We start from the raw sequence: 26551 nt of genomic DNA on the forward strand, positions 1-26551 counted from the left end.
CTCACAACAACCCTGTAAAATAGATACACATTATCCTTTATTTTACAGGTGATATTTGGAAAGGCTAAACAACCGTCAAGATTGTATAGTCAGAAAGTAGCAAACTAGAGTGAAATTAGCGTTTTTGCCTACAGGGAGATTACAGAGCAGTGGAGCAGCAGGCTGATTCATCATTCCCACCCACTTTGGGGGCTCCCCCCACCCCATTTGTATCTAGTTCCCCTAGGGAACAAAAGGAGGTTAACTTGGGTTTGTGGATTTGTCATCCAGCAGTGTAGCTCTTGACTTGCAAAGGGTGTATGGAAAAATATCTTTGTAGGAGGGAAGGGGAAGAGGCCAGAGAGGGGAGCCTGCAGGAGTTTTGGCACTGGTCCCTGGGCGCTTTGTTCTAGCGGATTAGAGTCTACCCCAGAGAGTCAGCTGGGGAAAGCAAGGACTCCCTTAGAGCAGGACTAAAGGAACGGGGAAAACGTGAGAATTTGAGCTGCTCTGTCTGAACTCTCTTCTCTCTCAGAGTTCCCACCCCCTCGCCCCAAAACTTCTCACCAGATGAAAGGCAGGCAGACCCTCTCCCATATGCTAATTCCAGGGCCTCTGGTCCTCCTCTCAGGCATCTCTTGAGTGTGCAGTGACCCACAGGTGTGTTTGGGGGCAGGGGAAGGGTGTTAGAATGTTGAGGGAGCTTATTGCAAACCCAAACATGAGATTCGCTGGGGCTGAGGCGCTGGGCTGTGGTACAAAGGTGGAAGTTTCCAGAATTGGATGTTCTAATCTTTGGGGATCTTATCTCTCATCTGCTTTGCCTGTAGCTATAGTTTATGCCATGGAGACATGCTCTCAGGCTGGCTGCAGGGGACAGCACGTGGGGGACATTATGTCCCAGCTGGTCTTGGGAAAGGCCCATGGGGAGGCCCGCTGGTCATGTGCTGTGCATGTCCTGACTCTGGGCAGGACAGATCTGCTGGACAATCGGAATGCTTGGCCCCCAGTGACTTCCTTCCTTCAAGGCTTTGTCTAATCAAATGATTAATAGCAGGGTCTCACCTTTGAAGCTCCAGCTGGAAGCCTCTCTGACCGCCCCAGCCTATGGGGAACAGTTCTCCTCCCCCAAATGCCTGTGACTCTGTTCTCATGCGCTCTGCCACCCCAGCTAGACAGCCTATTCTGTGAGAGAGATCCATGCACTTGGTACCTCAGTCAGGTTACCTAATGTCTCTGAAACTCGGCTGCTTATAAGAATCAGTTGTGAGTTTAAATGAGTTTATGATATAAAGCAGTATCCAGCACAGTGCTGTAGGCACGCCAGAAATATCTGACATAGTGGTGACAGTTCATGCTGCAAGTATAAAGACCAGACATTCCATAAGAAATAGGGAAAACTCCCCAAACTCAGAAATTTCTTTCCCACGTTATTTGTCCCTTCACCCCGAGGGAAGTTAACTTCTTAGAACTTCGTGTAGATACTATCACAAAGCGAAGCCATGCCCAGAGGCTTGTAGGGGCCAATGTGGTGTATATACAATACTGCAATTAAATATTATAATGGAATATTATTCAGCCTTAAAAAAGGAAATCCTGTCATTTATGACAACAAAGATGAACCTGGAGGACATTATGCTAAGTATAAGCCAGACACAGAAAGAAAAATAATGCATGATCTCACATATTTGTGGAATCTAAAAAAGTTGAATTCTTAGAAGCAGAGAGTAGAATGGTGGTTACCAGGGTCTAGGAGGTGGAGGAAATGCGGAGGTGTTGGTGAAAGGGTACACATTTTCAGTACTGCAGGATGCGTAAGTTCTGGGGAGCTAGTGGACAGCATGGGGACTATGGTTACCAACACTGTACTACATACTAGAAAGTTGTTAAGAGAGTAGATGTTGTGTTCTCACACATAAAAAGGTAACTATATGAGGTGATGGATGTGTTAACTAGCTTCATTGTGGTAATCACAATGTATACATATATCAAAACCTCCCCTTACACTGATAGACTTTTTATCTGTCAGTCATACCTCAGTAAAGCTGGGGGAAAAAAGAGCAACCTGTCTACGTCTGAAACCTGCTTTAACTACTTGCACTTAAGTGATGAGGCTGGGCAAGACATGTAGGAAGAAGAGGACCAAATCCTTCCCTCTGCTTATTACGAACTTTAGTATAACTGGCTTTAAACTAATTTTTACTAAAGGTATGCCAAGTGCTATTCTAAGGCATTTAATTCTCAAAAACACTATATGAAGTAATTGCTTTGTGAAGAAAGTGAGGCCCAAAGATGGTACGTAACTTTCCAAGAGGCAAATAAGTGGCAGAGACAAGATGCAGACTCTGGCTGTCTGTCCACAGAACCCGAGTTTACCATTAATCTTCCATTGCATCGGCTGGATTAGATTAACAGCCTTTCCAATTCTGAGATTCTCAGATTCTCTGATTTCAGGACATTATAAACCTGTTATAACCCTCCTAAGTTTGTCAAACCAATTCTCGGTCTCTATGACTACAAACCTAATAATACTTTAGGATCAATATTTAGATCAAGCTGGATTATCATAAAGAAAAGACAACAAAATGAGTAAAACCTGCCTTTACCATACATTTACCATATTGTTATTTTCAGAATTGACCCTGAAAGGCAGCTCTGTATTTGTCAGACTCAGTCATTTATAATGTGTTAAGATTTTGGCTCCACATGCAAGTGCTAGAAACCATGTTAAAATAAAGGGTTCTTCAGTTCAAAAGTAGCAGAGATGCCAAGCTGATTTCAACAAGTTGAGTTCTTACTGGGCAGGGGCTTGATTCTTACCCATAAAGCAGAAAAGAGATACAGGGGACAGACCAACATGGAATAAACTGAGGCTCCAACAGGCTGGCCTGAAAGACCTAGAGAGAGTACTGAGTTGGAACACTTGCCAAAAAGTCAAGGGTCATCCACACCAAAGTGAGAAGTTGTCGGGCCTGGGAGTGAGTGCAGGGGACGTTCTCCCGAGGCCACACTTGATGGCATGCACACAGCAGCATGCTTAAGCATGGTTCCTGTTAAATCCAGAGAGGCACCATCCATCACTGAGGAAGTTGGGGGTAGGATGTGACACGCCCGTGCTCCCCGAGAGCACAGCTCAAAACTGAGAGGACAGCACTTCTCGCTGCTCTTGGCTGCATTTCCTCGTTCATCTGGAGAGCCTCCCAGGAAAAGAGGGTTAAGAAGGGAGGCCAGGTAAATTAAAAGCACCTGCACCGATGGTTGCACACAATTAGAACAGCACTCCCCTTAAAAAGGCAGAGGCTCCCAAACCCTGTCGGTCCAAGAGACCCTTTGTGATGGCAGAGGGCTTCATGGACCACCTACCCCCGCCAGCCAGTCGCCACTTAAAAGAAGATGGCGAGAAAGAAAAACAGCCCATTAGACTGAATGGGAGGCACTTAGATGAGACACCAATGAGGTGACGTCTGGCTTTTTATTACCATTAGTAAATTACTTATGCATGCCAGGAACTAAAATAGAGACGTTGTCTTATTGGAAACCCTTGGGATAAGCCTAGAGACCACCAGCCAACCAGGGCCTGTGTACTCTGAGAACTGGGGGATAATGGGATTGGGCAACACCTCGGTGCCCCCTCCCACCTCCACCAGCTCACATGGTTAGCAGTTGTCTCAACAGATCCGGGCCCGGATAACACTCGTCGACTTGACCTGGAATAACCAAGTGGGTTCAGCCTTTGTTACATTCACACCAGTGGCTCTGAGCGCATGCTGACAAAGGAGGCACAATAGCTATAAATGGCATCTGCCTGCATCAGAGGCCCTTAGCCATGAACTTGTGAGGCTGCATTGGGAGACAGCATAGGATAATGGTTAAGAGCAGATTCCCCTGCTTGGATGCCTACCTCTGCTATTCGCCAACTGTGTGGCCTTAGACAAGCCACTTAATCTGCCTAGGCCTCAGGCTCCTCATCTGTAAAATGGAATGGGAGGTGTGACTGGGTGGATGGGAAGGTTTCTCGGGGAAGGCACCACCCATGGCTCAGACAAGTGAGGAGCAGGTGGCCTCGTCTCTGAAGTGAAGACCCTGGGGTAGGTAGGTCAGTGACCGGCTACACAGTGGCCTATTAGGGGAATCCGATCCCACAGCCCAAATGACAGCATGTGTTCTGAGCCCTGGTCCCCCTCTCATGATATTCCTTCTGCCCACAGATGTACCGAGGCTTCACCAAGATGCCCCACGTGCAGTACATCCACACAGAAGCTTCCGAAAGTCTCTGTGGCCTTAAGCTAGAGGTCAACAAGTACCAGTACCTGCTGACAGGTAACGGCCAAATGCAGCATCTAGGCCAGGGTTTGGCCAAGGTCCACTGTTCCTTCACTTTAGATGATGGAGAAGGAATGGCAGACCCAGCAGTGTTCTCAGGACGTTGGCGATGAGCCCACTGACTTATAAGGAATATCTAGTGTTGAGTCCATCTTGCTTGACCAGTGGTGGGGGCTTGAAGTTCCTACAGTGAGGCTGGATTTTAGTCTCCGCTCTACCACTGACTCTGGGGAGGAAACCTAGTTTTGCCTGGTTTTGCAATTTCTCAGCTTTACTGTAAATAAAAAGAAATTGCTAGTACCTATTGCTCTCCACATCTTAGGACAACCTATTAGGTCTGTCTTTGAAACTTATCCACCTTTAGGCAGTCAACGTAGAAAGGAAAAAACAAAAGCAAGATCAAAAAGCCATTGACACGGGAAGAGAATAGTTGGTCTCTGGCCCCAGCTCCAGTGCTTACTGGGTTTGGGACCTTCTGCAAATCGCTTAACCTCTCTGAACTTAATTTTCTGCATTTGGAAAATGGGAATACAACTCATCCTAAAAGGTGTTGGGGAGGATGAAATAAAACCATGGGACTGAAGAGTACGTAGCACAGTTCCTGGCCTAAGGGGGTTACTCAGTAGGTATGAATTCTTCCTCTTCTGGCTGGGTTCTGGACAAAATAACCCCCGCTTGTTGTCCCTCTCCTCCTCTAGGCCGTGTCTATGATGGCAAGATGTACACAGGACTGTGTAACTTCGTGGAGAGGTGGGACCAGCTCACCCTTTCCCAGCGCAAGGGGTTGAACTATCGATATCATCTGGGTTGTAATTGCAAGGTAAGCCCCAGGGAGAGCAGGCAGGGGAGGTGCTGGCTCGCAGCCCCAGAAACATCAGCTCCTACAGTACTGGGCACTGGGCTGTGAGGCTGGGAAGGGTGTGCATGTCAGGCCTGAGCAGAGGGGCAGGTCCAAGAAGGAGTGGTGAGGAATGTTGCACCAGGCTGAGCAGTGAGGAAGGCGAGGAAAGAATGCCTTTCTGCTGTAATATGTGCTGCCCACTTGGCAGCTGCCGGGGCATGAGGGCTCTTCAGCATCCTTGGCCCCTCCCGTGGCTCAAGGTTGTGGCAGGTACAGGATCCTTACGTTGGCAGGTCCTGCCCAGCAGCCCCAAGTGGGTTCACCTAGGCAGCTGACTCGCTGGTGGCCCCCGCCCCAGGTGGGCAAGCTGGCGCAGGACTGCTGATACCACTTGCTGCAGAGGGTCACTCTTCAACCTGGCCCAACTCCTTGACCCAAGCACAGGGTCAGGGCACACAGCCTTGCTGCTGAGGGAGGCAGTTAGGCCATTCTTTCAGTTAATTCTCACAACAACTCTGCAAAATGGGACAATAGTGATTATGACTAGTACAGTTTTAATTGTCCCCATTTTGCAGAGGAGGAAACAGAGGCCTAGAGAGCTTAAGTAGCTAGCCCTAAGTCACACAGCTCACTACGTCTGATTTCTAGCCTAGGGCAGCTGGACTCTACAGTGTATGCTTTAATCTTTCTAATTTCTCAATTCCCTAACGACAGCTGAGAGCTCCCGCCTTTGCCTGTTACCATTTGAGAGGGAAAGCACTCCCAAATGTCTAATTCTACCACTTTCTGGCTGTGTGACCTGGGGCAAGTTACTTAACCTCTCTGAGGCTCTATTCTTTGTAAAAGGGAGATAAATCTGTTATGAGAATTAAAGAGAATATTATAGAAGCACTTAGCAGAATGTCTGGTACACAGTAGGTGCTCAATAAGTATTGGTGAGTGTTATTTATATTATTTTCACTAAGGGAGTGATGTGGCTGGGCTCCACCTGCAGTGGTCCCAAGTTCTGAATCCAGTCTCAGGCAAGCATCAGGCCTAGGTCCACCACAGCAGGCTCCACCAACCTTTGGTTGTTATCTCACTGCAGATCAAATCCTGCTACTACCTGCCTTGCTTTGTGACCTCCAAGAACGAGTGTCTCTGGACCGACATGCTCTCCAATTTTGGCTACCCTGGCTACCAGTCCAAACACTATGCCTGCATCCGGCAGAAGGGTGGCTACTGCAGCTGGTACCGAGGATGGGCCCCCCCGGACAAAAGCATCATCAATGCCACAGACCCCTGAGTGCCAGACCCTGCCCCACCTCACTTACCTCCCTTCCCACTGAGCTTCCCTTGGACACTAACTCTTCCCAGATGATGACAATGAAATTAGTGCCTGTTTTCTTGCAAATTTAGCACTTCGAACACTTAAAGGAAAATCTATGCTGTCATATGGAGTTTATTTGGAACCATCCTCCTGGCCCACCCTTCCCTTTCTTTTTGGTTTTGACATCACCCATTTCCACCTGGAAATTTTTGGTGCCATGCCGGAAAGAATGAGGAATGTATATTCTTCTTTGTGATGATATAATCTATATTTTTTTAGGAAAACAAAAATTGAAAAACTACCCAATTTGGGCATTGTAATACCTACCCCTCTTTCTTCTTCCCCATCTCACCATCTCCCAGACCCTCCTCCCTTTGCCCTTCTCTTCCCCCTTCCCCAGTACATAAAGGACACAGACAAGGAAGCTGCTGAAAAGCCAACTGTTTCAAATCAGTCAAGGGCAGCAAGCAGATAGACTCAAGGTACGCAGAAGATCTTATACACCAAGGAGATGCTACTGCATGTCCCCACCAGACTATGTCTGTCTGTGTCTGCACGTGAGAGTGAGGGAGGGGAGGAAGAAACTGCAAGAGGGTCTGGATGATGCAGCACACACACAATTCCCCAGCCCAACGATGCTTGGGTTGACCAGATGTTTCTGAGTCTGGAGCAAGCAGCCAGGCCAGAATAACAGAACTTTCTTAGTTGGTGAAGACTTAAACATCTGCCTGAGGTCAGGAGGCAATTTGCCTGCCTTGGACAAAAGCTCAGGTGAAAGACTGAGATGAATGTCTTTCCTCTCCCCGCCTCCCACAAGATTTCCTCCTGGAAAACTCTTTAGTAGATTTGGCCAGGAGCTTGCCTTTATGTAAATTGGAGAGATACAAACACAGTACACTATCCACAGATATAGGACCAGTAGATATGGGTAGAGAATACTATTTCCAAAGTAGCATTTATCTCACCTAGGGGGATGTGTTTGCATACACATTTGCATATACCCACATGGGGACATAAGCTAATTTTTTACAGGACACAGAATTCTGTTCAATGCTGTTAAATACACCAATAGTTTAATCTCTTCTATTTTGTTGTTGTTGCTTGTTTAAAGAAAATCATGACATTCCAAGTTGACCTTTTTTTTTTTCATTTTAATTAAAATTTGAAATTCTGAGCACCCTTAGCATCCCTCTAATTGGGGTCATCTGACCTCTGTCCCTCTCCTTTTCTCCTGCTTCATGTTTGGGGCCTTCGTTTAACTGCCTTACTGGCTTGGCTCAGATGGGAGATGAGAGTGAATGTGGGTCAGGGGCCTGGGCACAGGAAGGAAAGCTGCAGTGCCCTGCCTTGGCTAGATGGCCACCTTTCCTGGGTTTGGGGACAACTTGCTCCTCTTCCTCCAGCTTACTGGTGGGTGAATGCCACCTCCTGAGGTCCTCAGCTCATAAAGTTAAAATTGGTGGTCATTGGGAAAGCCTTACTCTGCAATCAGCTGTAGGGTTTTTGTTGTGTTTTTTGAAGTAAAACTATAATATAAATTCTCTGATTAAATAAAATTATTTTAAGTTTAAGTGTTGAAAGTGAGATGCCAAGAGTAGGTGATAATGTATATTTTACAGAATTGGGGATGGTAGGATGGTTACATTTAACATGATTGCTCTCTTTTTTCAGATTATGGGTATTTATCCTGTATTAGTATTTGTATCTTCAGTTCATTCCACTTTAGGAAACAGAGCTGCCAACTGAAACAGGAGAAAAAAAAAAAAAGAAGCAGACAATACATTGTAATGTCTCGCACACAAATGCAAATGCCCAGGCAAGGTGTTTGGCAGGACCCCAGTGCAGGAAGGCAGTACAGGCATCCGGTTTCCTTGGGATTGATTTCATTACCTATCTTTCACCTTGTGGTTGTGACATCTGGCATACAGGAAATGGGGGGGGGGGGGCAGGGGGGGGGTTGCTTTGCTCTCTCAATGGGGCAACGTGAGCAGGAGAAGCTGAGGTCAGCAGGCCAGTGGTTTTTAAGGGGTGAGCCCCAGACTTGGTGTTTTAAGATTTTCTTTATTTGGACCTCAAAGTCCTATAAGGTGGAACCCCTAACCCAACCTGCACAAGTGCCCTCCCACAACTGGGCATTAGTGTGACCTCCATGAGGCATCTGGCTATTCTTGGTCCCTGGTGGGGTCATCTCCACTCACACAAGGAGGGGCTTGAGGTGAGGCCTCAGCATGAGCCACCTGAAGTTTCCCTCTGAAAAGTTGGTGGAACCACAGTCCCATCTGCCAGGCCCTGGCAAGGAAAACAGCAGGTCCTGAGCAAAGAAGGGTCCTTTGCAGAGTGATGTCAGAGGGCGGTTTTTGAGCTTTCTATAAGCTATAGCTTTGTTTATTTCACCTGTTCACTTACTGTATAATTTAAAGTCATTTATGTAGCTGAGACACTTCTGTATTTCATTCATATCGTGAACGTTTTATTTTGCTAAATCTTATGTCATGTGTAGGCTGTAATATGTGTACATTGTGTTTAAGAGGAAAAAGAAAAAAAAACAAAACCCACACGCCGCCATTTTCCTGAATCAAATTCTACAGTGGAACGGAGGGTAAATACTTCTACTGCGCAGGCAGCGAGACTGGCGAATTGGGGAAACTAGAAGGAACTAGCACTAGAGACTCCTCCAGACTCCTCCCTATCAGCATCCTAGTGGCTTTCTGGACTAGGAGGGAGGAGAGAAAAAATAGCAAGTACATTCACATCCTTGCTCTGAGGCATCTGGCCCTGGGCAGTCTGCTGGTCATTCCCATTCCCTTCTCCCTCTAGTCCGTTTGTCCACCCCATTGGGAAGCCACGATTTCTCCTAAAAATCCAGGGCTGTGGGACCTGTGATTCCAAGCTCTCTTGGCCTCCTCTGGCCATCTCTTCTGTCTCCCTATCCAGAAGCACCACACCCAGGCTCTCACCTTTCAGGCCAGTGCTCCATCTGGCCAGGGTAGATAATACTGGGAGACTCCTGTGCTTTAGCCTTACCCAGCCCCAGACCCTACATCATGGCAATCAAGCTACAGCCCATGAGCACCATTTTTCATACCATGGTTCTTGAGCAATTAAAAAAACAAATGACTTATTGGAACAGCTGTCTCATAGGAACTGTGGTCCCCAGGAGACAATACCCTCCCCTGCCTCTGCCCTTCAACATATGCTCAATGATCAACAATATGGATTAACCAAAAATGACACCCAAGTGTTTGGCTCCTGGCTGCCAAAGTAAAAATATCACTAAAATAGTTTTACACAAGAAAAACACTTAAATTCTGACAGCAAAAGCAAAACAAAATGGGGGAGTGTTGGGGAGACAGATATCAACAGCTTCCAAATTGGCTCTTGGGAGACACGAGGAGGGCTCATGCTCCAAGGGGAGGGGCTTCGTAAATTCTCCCATGACCCCCACCTTCCTCCTTAGCCGGTCTGCTGTCCTGAGACCCAGAAGTGATGGAGAGAAACCAACCAGAGAAAACCCTGTCTGGAAGGAATGTATTTGTTGCTAAATTTTGTAGCACTGTTTACAGTTTTCCTCCATGTTATTTATGAATTTTATATGCCGTGAATGTATATTGTCTTGTAATGTTGCATAATGTTCACTTTTTATAGTGTGTCCTTTATTCTAAACAGTAAAGTGGTTTTATTTCTATCACACACCTGATAGAGTCTCTTGTCTCCTTGTGTCCTGACTGCCATTGTGGGTTATAGGGATCACAGAGGGCCTTGGAAGCCAGGTCCTGCCTGCTTTGGCTCCTGGTCTGTGCCCACTCCCCTCCGTCCACTCACTTCTACAGCGTGGACCCCCCCTGCCCCAGTCAGGTGCATTTTCAGGAGCAGCATCCTAGCTTTCCTCCTGGCTGCTAATCCAGTCCTGACCTTGCTCCCTGATTCTATGGCCAGGGTTCTCCCTAGTTCTATGGAATCTGGATCAATATCGAATTGCCTATTAGTGGTACAGGTATTCCCAGACTGGGGCCCTGACTTGGCCTTCCCTGGTGGGAAGAATCTTCCTAAGAATCTCAGCCTGGTGGAAGTGGGAGGGGGAGGCTCAAACAGCAGTCCTTGATGCCAAATGCCTGCCTGAAATTCCGAGTAGGGCTTGGCCTAGTTGGGAATGCCAGGAACTCACTACAGCCAGCCAACGCCTCCCAGAACTTACAGCTGGGCCTGTCACCCTCAATGGGCTGGGCTGGCTGCAGACCCCTCACCCAACTTTCATCCCATTGTTGACAGTGTTCCAGGGTATGGCTTTGCCCCTATTTTAAAGCTACTCTATTTTGAGCACCTATCATATGCCAAGCACAGCACCCTACACACATGATCACATTAAATCTCAACAACCCAATCAGGTAGTTCCACTGTCATCCATGGTTTTTGGCTGAGGAAGCTGAGGCTCACAGAGACCCAAGACCTAGTAAGTAGGCAGAACTGGGATTCAAACTCAGGCTGGTTTGAGGATAAACCCTGAATTTTCTCCACGGTATGCTCATTTAGTTGGAATATGCTGGGTTGCACATGCCCTTCTTATTCCAACCAGCACATCCTGGATTCTATGACTCCTCTCACTGCATCAGATATAACGGAAAGATAATCAATGAGAAATATTTCTGCCTGGTTAGACTGTCCCCTACCTGGAGACACCTATCAGTGTCTCCAAACAGGATTGTCAAGCTCAGCAGCCTAAGTTTGGGATTCTACAAGCACAGCATCATCCTCAGCTGAGATTACTGAATACCCTATTAACTCTCTTGTTCCCCAAGACTCACATTCCTTGCAAGGCATGCATGGGGCCATGGCCCTGCATTCCTTTGACCAGTTTAACAAGACCACCAACCATGAAAGCAGGCATGTCACGGGCTATTTCCAGCTGCCCAGAACTCTTGATCCAACTTCTTCCGGCCGCAGGATGAAGAACTCTCCACCTCATCCCAAAAGATGTTCACCTTTCCCACCATCCAAATGGGAGGCTATCCCACATATTCCAAATGGAAGGCTATCCCACATACTCTGAATTCTCTGGGAAGCTCCAACCGCTTCCCAGAGACAACCTTGAGTATATTCAAAAGTTGGAATGCGAAGAGGATGCACAAGGAAACTGCCCTTTGACGATCAATGCAAACAAAATATTACTGCTTTTATTAAAATAAGAGTTAAAACCAGGTCCCGCACAGGGCTCAAGGGTTCAAGGTAACATCCAACCTTTGAAACATCTTTCACCTTTATTATCAACCTTTGGTTCCAATATGCCAGCTCAAGTTGCCCCCTGATTTGCTGAAAATTCCCAATGTCCCAAGGAATGCTGTCCATCTTTGTCATTTGCTCTACTGCCTGAAATTTTACCTGGAGACCTGACCCTTCTCCTAGGAAAGCCAGGTATTCCTATAGGATGTCACAGCTCTTCCTTAGAGCCTAGGTGGTCAGGGAGCAGCCCCTGAGCCCATCTCCTCCATTCAAATGGACTAAGTACATGGACAACTGTGTTTATGCCATATCACAAAAATAAGCAGAGTAAAAAAGGGCACTCACCATTGGCTTATGGTTGGGGAAAAACGTTTGCTCCACAAGCGGGAACTTCTCAGGACCCAGGGAATGGAAGATCTTAATGAGTTGAGAGAACTAGGGAAGAATACGAGAGAACACTGGTCAACCGTTGTTACCCAGTATGTACCAACCCCTTCATTCCCGCCAGGTCCACTAAGTTCTGCTCAATCACATTTCATAAGCATTTACTACACTCTTAGCATTTCACACAAGCACAAGCTGCTGACCTTCATGCCATGTTCCCTGCCTGCAATGCCCTTCGTTTTTGAGAGGCATTTGTGTAGTAGTTTATGGTGTAGACTCTGGGTTCAAATCCTCTACCACTTACTAGCTGTGTAACCCTGAAAGTCATTTCAGATTTCTGAGCTTCAGTTTCCTCATTTGTAAATGGAGAAAACAAGAGATCCAACCTGACAGGATTGTTGTAAGGATTAAATATAGTGCATTAAAAGCAAGCCCTGCTCCATAGGTACACCTGAATGTTGGCTATGTTAGTAGTAAGTATTTTCTCTGATTTTAGAAACCCCACTCATTTCCAACAGCACAAGCTGCATCCCTTCCACACTGTGCTCCCCCTGCTTCAGTACTTCCTAGTTTTGCTATGGAGATAGTTACTGTCTCCAGAGCTAGTGGATAAGCTCCTGAAAAGCAGACCTCAGACTTATAGTCTCCTCTATCACCCACCCTACTCAGCACCCTGGGAGCTCATTCTGTGCCCAGCACTGTGCCTTAATATTGGGGCAACACACTGAACACGTAGACCAGGCCTGGAGGAAAGACCGCCTGTGGGCAGATGGTTGGGATAATAATGTCTTGCTGGAGGGAAGTGAGGGGGTTATGGGACCTGGAAGAGGGACAGAGTGGGGGTGAGGATGACTCCCTGGAGCAGATGACATAAGAGAAGGAAGAGGGCATTCCAGGTGTGCAGTGAAACAACTGTGTGCTGGAGACACTCAGTGGCTGCCATGGCTGTGGCCTTGGGTGCAAGGGACAGTGAGAGAGGAGGCTGGAGAGTGATCCATCACAGACCACCAGGAGCCTTAGAGGCCAGACAAAGAGCTGGGAATTCACCCAGAAGGCAAAGGGGAGCTGCTGGTGAACAAAAGCAGGGAAGAGGAAGGTAGACGCTGATCACGAAGAAGAAATATGCTGCAATGTGTGGCCTAACGTGGATGCCCAATGGCTAGAAGAGGAGCTAAGTCTTGTGCCAAACGTACTTTGGGGTAACTCAATACTAAGAGCTCACAAAGAAAGAACAGGTAACTTAGGAACTTTCGGCATCAGGCCAGGATTGGTCTGTAGATTCTTGGGCTGTAATCTGCAGCTGTGGTGCAACACGGTGTCAGTTTAGTGGGCTCGAGGGACCTCAGAAATATGGAAAATGATGGGAGGGTCCCTCATTCTACAGATAAGGAAACTGAAGTCCAGAGAAGGAGAGTAATTCCATAATCAAGCAGGAGTTTTGGATATGCCCAGCTTCACTACCTCCTACTGGCTGCATGAGCCTCAGTTTCCTCATCTGTACAATGGAGATATTAGAAATACCTACTATCAGGGTGGTTCAAGGATTAAATATAATATGCATGTGAAGGGCTCAGAGTGCAGTTAGTGCTAATAAATGGTAGTTGCTACCATGACCATGACTATGTTGGAAAACAAGGAAGGTGAACTAATACTACCTAGGACCTTTCTGGGATGTTGCAGGCCTAAAAGCCTGGTTAGGGAAGAATGAGAAGGAGACCAAAGCCTTGGTAACAGTGGTTAAAGACTATCTATATCTATTAAAGTAATGCATGTATGCATTCAATAAATACTGAGTGCCAGCTCTGCAGTGACCTCGTTCCTAATGCTAGGGACAATAATAGTTGTTACCATTTTTTGAGTATGTACTTAATGCCACCCACCATTCTAAGTACTTTACATGTATTAACTCATAACCCTACCAGGAGGGCCCTATTTTTATCATCCTTTTACAAATATGGAAAATAAACTCAGAGAGATCAAGCAAGTTGCACAACGCTAATCAGCTCGTAAGTGGAGGAGCCTGGACCTAGGCAGTCTGGCTCCAGAGCCCATGCTCTCAACCACTGCCCTACCACCAGGAGACCATGCAGAGAGACAAGAAGAGATGAGATGGCTAAGAGCTTCATAGAGCACATCCTACATACCCCCGAACCTCTACATTTCCTCTTCCCCTTCTCTGCTTTGTTTTCCCCTTGACACTTATGTCATATTAAATATTTGGCATGTCTATTAACATACTTCATGTGCCCCTGCTCACTACAATGTAAGATCTGGGGATTTTGGTCTGATTTGCTCACTGCCATGTTCCTAGAACTTAGAACAGTCCCTGGAACATAGTAGGTGCTCTGTTTGTTGCATGAATAGATTATTTCAAGTAGGGGAGCTGGATAATACAGATGAATGAATAAACATATCATTCTAGGTGGAGATAAGTATTTGGGGAAAAAATAAAGCAGGGTAAGAAATTTGAGAGTATTTGGGGAGTGATGGGGTGATATTTTAGGAAAAGTCTCTCTTACAGGTAACATTTGGATGGAAAGGCATATCAAATGAATGAATATGAAACTAATGAATAAAAGTAGGAGAGGAATCGAGCATTAGGGACTGCAGAGAGATGACTTCAAGTTTGGGTTTCACCCCTCCCTGGCTCCATGACCCTGGGGAGTTCCTTAACAGCCCTAAAGCTGATCTTCCTTCTCTGTAAAATAGAGTAAGGATGCTCACTTCACATGATAGCAATAGCGTGAGCACCAGGCAGCACAGATTTCTAGTATATAGTAAGTGCTCAATAAACAGTGCTGACCTTTAAACAAAAATGATGACATGCTCAAATATTAATAAGAGCAGTAGGGTACCCCCTCTTACCACTAATATTATTATAACATAACACTGTGTCATAATATGCTATATAATATCATTAGGTAATAACTACAAGAAGGAGTTTGGGATCTAAGTTGTTTATTCAGTTCCTTTAAAAAGACTCCTTTTAGGGCTTCCCTGGTGGCACAGTGGTTGAGAGTCCACCTGCTGATGCAGGGGACACAGGTTCGTGTCCCAGTCCAGGAAGATCCCACATACCCTGGAGCGGCTAGACCCATGAGCCATGGCCGCTGAGCTTGCGCATCCGGAGCCTGTGCTCCGTAACGGGAGAGGCCACAACAGTGAGAGGCCCGCATACCGCAAAAAAAAAAAAAAGACTCCTTTTATTACTGGGCCTCCATGCTGGGGAATGGGTTCACTTCAGGGCTGGGAGGCCAGCCACGCCTCCCCCTTCATTCTGGGTCAGCCTGGCCCAGCACCTACCACCCAGGGCTTGCTGCAGAAGTTGTAGACGGAGTAGAGGGAGTTGACGGCAGGCAGCCCTCCATACTGGAGGCCGATGACCAGGCTGCGGTAGTCTTCGCCCAGGGCCATGCTGTAGGCATGCTGGCGGACAAGGATGAAGTCCGGCTTGAAGGATCTGCCAAGAGAGGGGCCGGCAGCAGTGTTACATACCTTGCATTGATGGAACAATCAGGGCAACAAGCCACAGCCTGCTGGGGATAGCGCCTCAGTTCAGAATGCAGATGGGGTGTGGGAGTATGGATGAGGAAGCTCAGATGCAAACACACAGCAACTGAAAAGTAAAAGGACTGAAAACAATTCATACTTTTTTCTATTCCTTTTTAAGGTTGTTTTCTAAATTTTCCATATTGAACAACTATTTCATTTGCAATTGGAAAAAAATGTATCAAACAATTCAGTGAATATACTGTGATTTTACTAGGCACTACGGTGGATGCACATGTTACTGAGTCGTCACAACTGCCCTGGGATGTGGGTATTGCTGCCATCAACTCCATCTTACAGATGAGCACCCTGAGGCTCAGGAAGATCAGGTCACTTCCTCAAAAAGACACACTGCAGGTAAGTGGCAGGGCCAGGTCTGTGTAGCCTCACAACTCTGGATCTCAACGATGGTGCAACATGGTTTTCTTCTTGTGTATCTCCAACGGTGTCTTGTCCCTTTCAAGTAACAACCTCTGGAAAGCAGCAAGAGTACTGATGTGATGGCCAAGAACATGCCAGGCTCTTTGCCAGGTCTCTCTGGAAATAAGATCCTGATTAATGCTCACAAGCAAACCTGGGTACGGTTGGGACTATTTCTCCACCTACAGATAAGAATTGCAGGTCAGAGAAGTTGTGAACTTCCCCAAGTCACAAAGCTTGGAAGCAGGAGAGCCACGTTTGACCTCAGGTCATCTGGCTCCAAGTCCACATGCTCTTCCCTTCATCACAGGGCTCCAGGTGGATTCACACGTTGTTTTATTCACACTGCCAAGGATCCACCTGTTTCTGGATTCCTCATTTCTAAGTCACACGAGAAACTCAGACTCACGGTAGGTAGGTGGTTTACACTTAAAATGGTGTGATCCATCTGGCTCATCTAGAGTCAGACACTTCGCTTCAAATAAACTTTAGCTCTTTAAAATAATTCAAATATAAATTAAAATGACTCTCAAAGGGAAAAGACTTGCCCCCAGGGAAGACACTTTTTGAATCACTCTGAGCTTGGGCCTTATGGGGCTTGCCCTCAGGGGCTGGCTCCCAGGAGCAGGCGCGTAACAAGAATGTGTTGAAGGAATGAATGATGTACATAAACATCACCTCCTGTTCCCAAAGGAAAGGGCAAGGGTCTCCCCGGCTAAGTTGTAACTCGTCCTGAGGGCGGCCACATGGACGGTTACATCTGGGTGTGGGTGGCATTTGCTCACGGAAGCAGTCAGTGATGTCACTGTGGTTAGGGTTGGCGTTGGGCTAGAAGCTTGAGACCTGCTATGCCTACAGTCCTGTTACATTCTTAGAGGTGAACCAGTTCCACCAGTGCATTTTACAGACGCTGAAACTGAGGGCAGTGGCATGTCCCGGGTCACTCAGCAAAACCGTGGCACAGCAGGAGGTCGCACCCACTTCCCTGCTTTCCTTCTGCTCTCTGCCCTCCACTTTGCAGTGTCTTAAAGCAACAGAGATGGAAGGCGGGATGAAGGGGTGTGTGTGTCTCTCACAGGAATCTGAGGACCAAAGGGAGCACTGACTTGTAAGACAACCATTTTCTACATTTATCTGATTTTTAAAATAATATATGTTCATTGTAGAAAAAAAGAAAAAACACCCTTGGAAAACACAAAGAAGTAAACAAAATTACCTGTAATTCTCAACTCAGAGAAAATTCTAATAACCTTTCTATGTGTTTCCTTATATGTACATTATGATCCACTAACCTATTTTCATATATATAATATGCATTCACACTCATAACTGACTTCCTGCTTTCTGTTAATTATGATTTTGCTATTTTCCACACCAAAATATCTTCAAAAATATCATTTCTAATGGCTACCTAATAATAGTGCACCGAATGGATATACCATATTAAGCCAACCAATCATCTATTATTATCAAGTAGCCTCTTTCCAATATTTCATACATGCACATCTTTGCACACAAATCAACCTCTTCATTTAAAACTATTTCCTTAAGATAGAGTCTGTGAAGTGGGATCATTGGGTTAAAGGGTATGAACTTTTTTAAAGGTACTCAAAAGAGTACCCCTTTTTAAAGGCGCACAGCACCACGGCACCTGACAGCAAACTCCTCACCGCAGGCTCACCAGCACAGTGGTCTTTAAAAAATACATTTTTCAATTTATAAACCATTTCCCCCAAAAGATACTCTGCACCCCACTGCTGTTTTAGTTCTCATTTTTCTGATTTTAGTGAGATCAAGTACTTTTATTAACCATATGCATTTTCTTTTCTGTAAAAGTTTGCTCACATTTTTCCCCATTAAAAAAGAAATGGGGCCTCCCTGTTTCCTCATTGATGTGAGCTCTGTGTTAGGGAGGCTGCCCTTCATCTGTCACACTCAGTAATGTTTTTACTAGTTGCTTGCCTTTTTTTTTATGGCTGTGAATCTTAAGAAAATATGGAAACACATTTTCCATTCCCCCGAGTCTTTTCCTTTTGATTTCTCTCTCTGCTTTGATGCTCCGAGGGTCCTCCGGGGCCCCAGTTCCGACAGCACGATGCCCCCTCTTCCTGGCAGTGTAGTTTCCCTCACAGACAATGGTGCTAGCACACTTGGTGCCTCACTAGGGCAACTTCACTCTGCTCCAGGAGGAAATAAAGTCTTGTGCTGGGCAGCCTCCTAGTTTTTCACTGTTTGTGGAGAACTCATAAGAAGAACACAGCCTGGGGGTGGGGGTGGGGGAATCTGGCCATCTAGAAAAAGGAGGTGCCCTTCCCAGACCACCTTCCAAGAAGAGTATCCGATGGCCTGTCTTGGGATACTCTGACCCCAGCCCCAGGTATTATGGTGCTGTCTTTCCAGGCTGTCTAGAGCTCACCTCTAAATCAGATCTTTCTTACTCTTTGAAATAAAGTAGTGGCCACCTCCTATTTGTCTTCCAGGATTTGGGAATCTACCTCAAGCTTCCATATTCCAAGTGCTCTTTTAAAATTATACATCAGCTCCATGCTCGAAACCCTCAGAAGTCTTCCCTCTTTCTGATGACAGATCCTCACCTCCTTACCATGGCTACAAGGTCCCTGCCCACCTCTCCATCCTCATTTCTACTTTATCCCCTCCCTCACCTCCACCCAAACCACACTGACAACAGCTCCTCCCTCTAATTCTCAACCTGGATGCTCTTTTCCCAAATTGTTCGTGGGTGCCTCATTCTTATCACTCATTGGCTCAAATTCATTTCCTGAAAGACACCTGTCCTGTTCACTCTATTGAAATTTTCCGCAACCCTCATATTGCCCTATTTTCTTTTCTTCACACCTCTTATGACAATTGTATTTCTCCTGTTTATATGTTAAGTTGTTTATTGTCTGTCTCTCCCCTCTAAAGATGTCAGCTCAATGAGAACAGGGGACCTGCCCATCTTGGACAAAATAGGCCTTATCAATATTTTTAAATGAACGATGAAGTTAATGAATTCATGTACACAGGAAAGAATGAGTGAACACGAAGTGGAAAAGGGAGTGACCTCTTTCCTTGTGGCCCTAGAGAAGAGAATTAGGGTTGATGGCCAAAGCAGCCAGGAGATAACGTGTGGCCCCTAATAACCAGGGGGCTGCCTTACAAGGTAATGAGTCCTGTGTTCCTAGAGGTATGTTAGCATCACCAAGAAGGTTTTAACCCCAGAGAATGAAAGTCAGACCCCATGACTGCTTAAGATTCTCAGATACAATATGTGAGAAATAAACACTCTCCATGTGTAATGTATCACTGCAAACCAGGCATGTGTCACAGTTCAAATTCTGCCATTGGTTGATGCACAGAATGCACAGTGTCCTTCCAGACAGCCTGGGATACAAGGGATTTGCATGGAAAGCAGAAAAGTCAGTGACTCCAGCACTTAGTTCCTCCCTCCATACCCAGCACCCAAGGTTCTCTACCCAGTCAGGGAACAGCCACATCCTGCATGTCACCCCAACACCCAAGGATGTGGTCAGTAGCTTCTGGGCCTGACAGCAGACCAAGCATCCCTGTAGAGGCTGAGATCCTGAGATGACTGGGACACAATCCCTGCTTTCATGAAACTCACAGTCCTAGAGGAGCTGGGTGCAAAGCTAAAAGATAAGGATTTGCTAAAAGAACAAAAGAAAAAGTGAGTGAGTGAAATAACAGAGGCATGTATGAAACACTAAGGTGGCCCTCTGTCTGGGGAGGATGTGGACGAGTGTGTGCTGGCTGGGTCATGGAAGAAAAGTAGGGGTTTGTCAGGTGGACAGGGTTTTAAAGGTTTCCAGGTAGAGGGAATGGCACCTGCAACTGCATGAACGAACCCCTGAAGTGGCGGGTGTAATGGACTGTGCTGGTTTTGTTTTAGCTTCTCAGTAGCCTTCTTTTTGGGGGGAAACAGACTCCGTGATAAAGTCCTCTGCAAACAGAGAACCACATTTCCCTGGGCATTAACTGGTCTAAGGATTGTGTTGCTGATGTAAAATGGGCCCGTCGCAATCCTCTTCTGAGGGGCCAGCTAAGCTGGAGTGACGTCATGTGGGGCTGATGAACACCGTTTTCCTGCTCCATGGAGGGATCCCACCTGTACCAGAAGTGCCACTAGGAACAACACAAGGAGGGAGACAAAAGCCTGCCTGCATCACTTAGCCCCTGGATCCTGACACCAGAGCCATCTTTATCTTCTGAGTTATGTGAGCTATTAAGTTGTCTCTTTTGCCTACACTAGTTTGAATTGGTTCTGGCGCTTCCCATCACTATTGCTCTGGCTGATACTGGCAAGAAGTGGCAAAGTTTGCAATTGGTTGCATGGTTGGAGTATGAGGTCTGATAAGGCGGTGGCAAGACATGAGGCTATAGGTAGAAATTCCCAACAACTCTCATGACCCCCTCCTGCTCTTCTGTCTCCACAGACCCACTGGGCCCACACCCTGTGTCTGTCATGCCTGAGCAAGAAGACCTCCTTCAGTCCCAAACAAGTTGGCACATCCTGGCTGGTGGCTGTACTTGGGTTTTCCTGTTATTTAGACTTAATATGAGCTATATTATTTGGGTTTCTGATCCCAGGTCTTTCTCAAAAGTGTCAGTCGACACTGGAGAGGAAATCAAAGACAACATATAATTAAATGGTAGAGTTGGGACAGGTGACGCATTGCTTGGAGATTATTAGGTGATCCAGGCAGCGTCAAGAGGTAGGGGGCCAAAGGCTGAGTGACTTTTAACCACTGGAGAAGTGTAATAATTCCCTCAATATGCAGAAGCCTGTGGTGGCAAGAAAACATTTTTGGCTGGGCTTTGCCTGGGACCTAAGCTAATAAGCAGAAGCCTCATTATTCTCAGCCACTTGACTACTATTTTGTAACAGTCCCCTGTTCCCGGGAGAGCCAGGCTGACTAAGGGTGACAATGTTGCTAATTTTGGTCACATGTTTACCCATCACACTCAGACCTAACCCCAGCCACACCTGGGAAGGCTCTGGACTTCCTGACATCTGAGTCCACCAGCAGAGACTTCGGGTGTCCTTGTAACTTCTCCACATTTCTCACAATCCTTCCCCATTCCCCTCCCCTTCTGAAAATTCAACCTCAGGTACCAAATCTGTGGGAAGGAGACCAAGAGAACTGAGGAAGCCCGCAAAAACAGGTGTCCTGAGGAAAAGGGGAGGGGGAATGGCCACACTCCTGAAGGCTTAGGGACCATAACCTCCAGCAAGGACAGAACAGAGGAGATGTGCACACTTGGCAGACGGAGGGCTTTGAGTGGGCGATGTGGAAGGACTTTGGGAATTAGCGATGCTTCCCGCCAGTCTGAGGACTGCAACAAATTAGTCCAGGCCGAAAAGAAAGTAGGTGGCAGCCAACCAGGAATCTGGCGAGAAGCAGACAACAGGATGCTGCAGTGAGGTCTGTGGGGCCCGCACAGCAGCTGCCAGCTGCACGGCGGGATGACGGTGGGGAAGGGGCCCGGCAGGGTTTATGAACAGCCAGGCTCTCTGATGAATCCTGGGGCTCTCTTTGTAAACTACTAGGAGGTTAATAAAACACAGACACGAGTTGCTGGAGGAAGTAGGCTTCCCTGTCTCCCTTCTCAGCCTCAGAATCTCTGTCTCTTTACCCTAGTCTCTTCCTTCCCTTTCATTTCAGAGAAGGAGTCCTTGCTGCTCCATCCTCCTCCTCCACCACCCTGGGGATCCCACATGTTATGGGTTGAATTGTGTCCCCCCCAAAAGATACATTGAAGTCCTGAGCCCCATTACGTGTGTGTGTGTGTGTGTGTGTGTGTGTGTGTGTGTGTGTGTGACCTTAATTGGAAATAGGTGTTTGCAGATTTAATCAAGTTAAGGTGAGTCATACTGGAGTAGGGCAGGCCCTAATCCAATGACTGGAATCTTTATAAGAAGAGGTAAATCTGGACACAGACACAGAGAGGAAGAGGAAAATGCCATGTGATGAAGGAGCCAAAGGTTGGAGTGATGTGTCTACATGTCAAGGAACATCAGGGATTACTGGCAACCAAGAGAAGCCAGGAAGAGACAGGGATGGATCCTCACCTAGATCCTTGAGAGGGAGCATGGCCCTGCTGACACCTTGATCTCAGACTTCCAGCCTCCAGAACCATGAGAGAATACATTTCTGTTGTGTACGTCGCCCAGCCTCTGGTACTTAGCTACTACAGCAGCCTCAGGAAACGAATACTCTGCACAACCGCAATATTTCCTCTTTCTAGCAGCTTCCTGGCTTTCTTTGTTCTTGTGTGTGTATCCATCCACAGCGCCCCCCCCACTTCCCAAAACAACAACCCCGACTCCAACAATAAGAAAACCTGCGCTTCAAAGGTTGAAAATGAATGACAGTAATGTTCATATTTACGTAAAAGAGTTAACAAATCAACAAAAAGAATAATGCATGGAGATTTGTTTGGAAGGATGTTCACCACAAATGCTAAGCTGGCTATCTCTGTAGGGTGGGATGGAAAATGGGGGTTTTTACATTCTTCTTCAGACTTTTTGGTACCACCTGCATTTAAAAAAAAGAGCACAAAGCATTTTTACAACTAGGAAAAAACAATGAGGTTTATCTTCATTTTGGAAAAAAGCGATAAATCTAACAATGATGTAACATCATGGAAAACGCTTATAGGGCAATTTCATGTGACATAAAACAATAGAAAAGAAAATCTGTGTAATGACTAAAGCACTGTAAAAATGATAGGCCTGGAAGGGGAGCGGGAACATTGTTAATTTGTTAAGGTGGTGAGGCTGCAGGTGATTTCTTTCGTTTTGAAAATTTCCTTTTTTGTTATCATGTGGTTTGGGCAATAACCAGAACTTTTGATTGGCATAAATAAATAACTGAATGTAAAACAACCCCCTTCACTTGGCCTGGCAACCATAACTAGCCATTCCCCCACTTCCTCCAGTTGCTACTGTCTGTGCCTGCTAGCCCCAATTCCCACATACCCATCTCCATCACCCTCTGCATCTGGCTGCCATTCCCCTTTCCACCCTAGTGAAATCACACTGAGATCAATCCGAAATGCCAAACTCCAGGATCAAATGGACTCTGCTATGCCCTCAATTTCCTTGATTTCTAATAACAGCTAATGTACAATGAGCCTCTATTCTAAGCCCTCTGCATATCTTCAATCAGTTAAGCAGCTGTTATTTTCATCCCCATTTTCCAGATAAGGAAACTGAGGCACAGAGTGGTTATGGAACTTGCCGAGGTTACACAGCCATTGTTGGTGGAACCACGAGTCAAACCTGGAAGCTGTTGGCTCTAGAGAAGGGTTTCTCACTCTTTGCACTATTGACCTTTGGACCTGGATAATTCTTCCTTGTGGGGGCTGTCCTGTGCATTGTAGGGTGAGGCACATCCCTGGCCTCCACCCAACAGATGCAGTAGCACCTCCATGCCCAGCTGTGACAACTAAAAATGTCTCTAGACATTGCCAAGAGTCCTCTGGGGGGCAAATTCACCCTGGTCCTCGTGGCCTCTGTAGCATGATCCTCATTGTCCCTGCCCTAAAGACGCTCTCCCCTTGCTTCCCAGCTGCTTCCTCCCGGCTCCTCACTGTGTCGTCTCCCCCACTGTGGCTCTTCTCCAAGGCCCAGTGTTGGTTCCCTGCCCCATGAAATCGCCTCCATTCAGTGGGTTCACCCACCTTGTCCTCACAGGCAGTAGTGGAACAGAGCACGTCCTCTGCACCAGGAGTCATTTTTAGGCTTTTAATTACGTTAATCTTTAATCCTTACAATGACCCTATAGGAGGGAGATTATCAATAGCCTTATTTTTCAAGAAACTAAGGCACCAATAATCCATAAAAATATCGAATCGCTATGTTGTATACCTAAAACTAATATAATATTGTAAGTCAACTATACTTCAACTGAAAATAAATAAATAAAAATAAAGTAAATAATAAATTTAAAAAAAGAAACTAAGGCACCGAGAGATTAAGCACAACAAAAACAAGGTCCACATGAGACCTGAGTGCTTCAAAGCTGATGTACATAGCCAGTGTGCTACCAGCACCATCCTTATCACCTCAGATTCACTGTGCCTGGACCCTAAGTCATCAGCCTCCCCCAGTGTGGATCTCCTGACTTCTGTTAAGGCACCTCCCATGCCCCCAGGAACCCAGGATCTGTCACCCTGAAGTCATCTGCGATTCTTCTCTCTGACCCCCTATGTAGGGAGCTGACTTCCCGCTCCAGAAGTGTATAGGGTTTCCCCCTACACTCCCACTCCCCACTCTCACTCTGGTTTTCCCTCCTATTGCCTCATGCCCAGGAGGTCTCAGCACACCCTTAGCTCCTAAGCCCTGGTCACAAACCCCTCCTCTTGCTCCTCTGCAGCACAGAATCCAGACTGCTGAGTGCTGAGTGTGATGTGACCCCCCCGCCTCTGTCCCCGGATTCCCAAGCTAAATGCCAACAGGGCCCAAGCAGGTAACATCAGGCTAGGGGAGCGGCCAGTCTTTTCTAGCAGTGTCCTTGGTGGTCTTCTTCTAACACATACTCTCTTTGTTTCCAAATTAAACACGGGAATATTCTTCATTTCCACAATGTTCTCTCCAACCTTTTTTAGGAGCAGGCACGTCCCCTACTCTACCTTTCATTTTCCCACTTTTGATAACGACTTGAGCGCTAGAAACATTTTGTCTTCCTGTAGGAGAGCACAGCCTCTATAACAGACGGCAGCTAACGCAGGCCTCTGTGGAGAGCTGGGAGAAGTGGGGACTGGTGAAATGGAAAACAGCCTAAGCTCTAGACGTTACGGCCTCCTAGGAACGAGGTCCCAGGTAGCCCTAATGCCTTTCTAAAGAAGCCCAAATCTGGATATTTATAAGAAATTCTCAGTTACTTAAAGGCTGATGGCTCATTCAAAAATTTCTAAAACTCACCATGCACCAAAAATAAATAAAGCAGGACTGCTATGGGAAAAACTCCAATGAAACTCAAGGCTGCACCTATAGGGGGCAATTGTGATCAACTCCAGCATATGGTGGCCACATGGAAATACTTGGTCCAGTCTTACCAAATCCTCTGATTTTCAAATGTAGCTAGAAACCTGCCTTTTATATGAAATCTTTTTGTGTGAAATCTCTCCTTTTAAAAAAATATGGGACCACATTGTGTGTACAAACCAAAATTATCTGGAAGGGGGGATGTGGCCTGAAAGCGGGCAGTGCATGTTCTCCAACTTAGGGGGGGAAGGTCCCTCTCCCGCCGCCACCCTCATCTACATCCCACTCCTGCGCTAATCTTGAAATCCTGCTTCCCTCCTGCCACTCTGCTGTTCAAAATCCTCCAGCAGCCTCACTGCCTACAGGCAGGAGTTCATACTTCTTCCCCTGCGGCTCAGTGCTCCCCAGAAAGTGGCCTGGGCCTCCTCTTAGCTCCGACACCTCTGTGCTCCTAGGACGACCTTCTGCCCAGGTCCATGGTCCTGCTGACCCCACGCTCATCTTCCATCCATTCATACTGCACTCTGTCCACACCACTCCCCATGCTTAGGAAACTGCCCTTCAAAAATTCCAACTCAAATCCCACTTCCTCACAATTTCTTCCCATCCTCCATTCCTGTCACCTTCAGGGTGTCTAGCTCATGTGGAAATTCCTCACACAGCATCTCCTGACAGCTCATGAGTTGTGGTCTCCTACTTAACTTTTCGCCTGTCCAAGGGTGCCTCCATCTGGGGGCAGGGTTCTTGCCTTGCCTCTCAAGTCTCCTCTCCACGTTGCCCAGAGACATTTTCGTAGGACACACACCTGAGCGTGTTGCTCTCCTGGTTTTGGAGGCTGCCCACTGTGTACAGATTGAAGCCCAATTGCTATAGCATGACACAGAGAATCCTGAGTCTGGTTTGATTTTAAAAGATCTAATTCTCCAGTTCCACTGTGGTCATCTATGGTCAAATAGATGATATGCATCCTATACTTCAGCCACACAGGACTCCAACTATACCCGGAAGCCACGATCTGTCTCACCTTTTAACTCTATACATACTTGGGAAAATGTAAAGGACAGCAGACTATTCAGAGAGAGCATTGTGGAAATTAAGAATATTCCTATGTATTTAATATGGTAAAAAGTGAGCCCAGGAATACTCTTGCTCATCTACCTGCTCTTACTGGTCTTTCAAGGCTCACTCTTTTTTTTTTTTTTTTTGCGGTACACGGCCTCTCACTGCTGTGACCCCTCCCGCCGCGGAGCACACGCTCCGGACACGCAGGCTCAGCGGCCATGGCTCACAGGCCCAGCCACTCCGCGGCATATGGGACCTTCCCGGACCGGGGCACGAACCCGCGTCCCCTGCATCGGCAGGCGGACTCTCAACCACTGCGCCACCAGGCAAGCCCTCAAAGCTCACTCTTAATCAGTCATTCCCTGTAGAATGGGCTGGTATTACTTACTTCCTGGGATGAAAGTTAACCAACACACACACACACACACACACACACACACACACACACACACACACA

General features: G+C 46.7%; 2 protein-coding genes across 3 annotated transcripts in view; one reads left to right on the plus strand and one right to left on the minus strand.

Moving 5' to 3' along the window:
* TIMP3 (TIMP metallopeptidase inhibitor 3) overlaps positions 1-9812 on the plus strand; it is a 56409-nt gene extending 46597 nt beyond the window's left edge. The window contains exons 3-5 of the mRNA XM_029206769.1: positions 4188-4299; positions 5001-5122; positions 6231-9812. Coding sequence (XP_029062602.1) covers positions 4188-4299; positions 5001-5122; positions 6231-6428 — 432 coding nt within the window. The 3' untranslated portion in view covers positions 6429-9812. The remainder of the gene's footprint in view (positions 1-4187; positions 4300-5000; positions 5123-6230) is intronic.
* Positions 1-26551, minus strand: part of SYN3 (synapsin III) — a 402826-nt gene that overhangs the window by 277180 nt on the left and 99095 nt on the right. For both annotated transcript variants that reach the window (XM_029206767.1, XM_029206768.1), the window contains 2 exons: positions 15357-15513; positions 12015-12104 (listed from right to left, as the gene is read on the minus strand). In XM_029206767.1, coding sequence (XP_029062600.1) covers positions 12015-12104; positions 15357-15513 — 247 coding nt within the window. The remainder of the gene's footprint in view (positions 1-12014; positions 12105-15356; positions 15514-26551) is intronic.

Source organism: Monodon monoceros, unplaced genomic scaffold (assembly GCF_005190385.1).
Source record: "Monodon monoceros isolate NGI ecotype Baffin Bay Population unplaced genomic scaffold, NGI_Narwhal_1 Super_Scaffold_6, whole genome shotgun sequence".
In the NCBI taxonomy this organism is placed as follows: Eukaryota; Metazoa; Chordata; class Mammalia; order Artiodactyla; family Monodontidae; genus Monodon; species Monodon monoceros.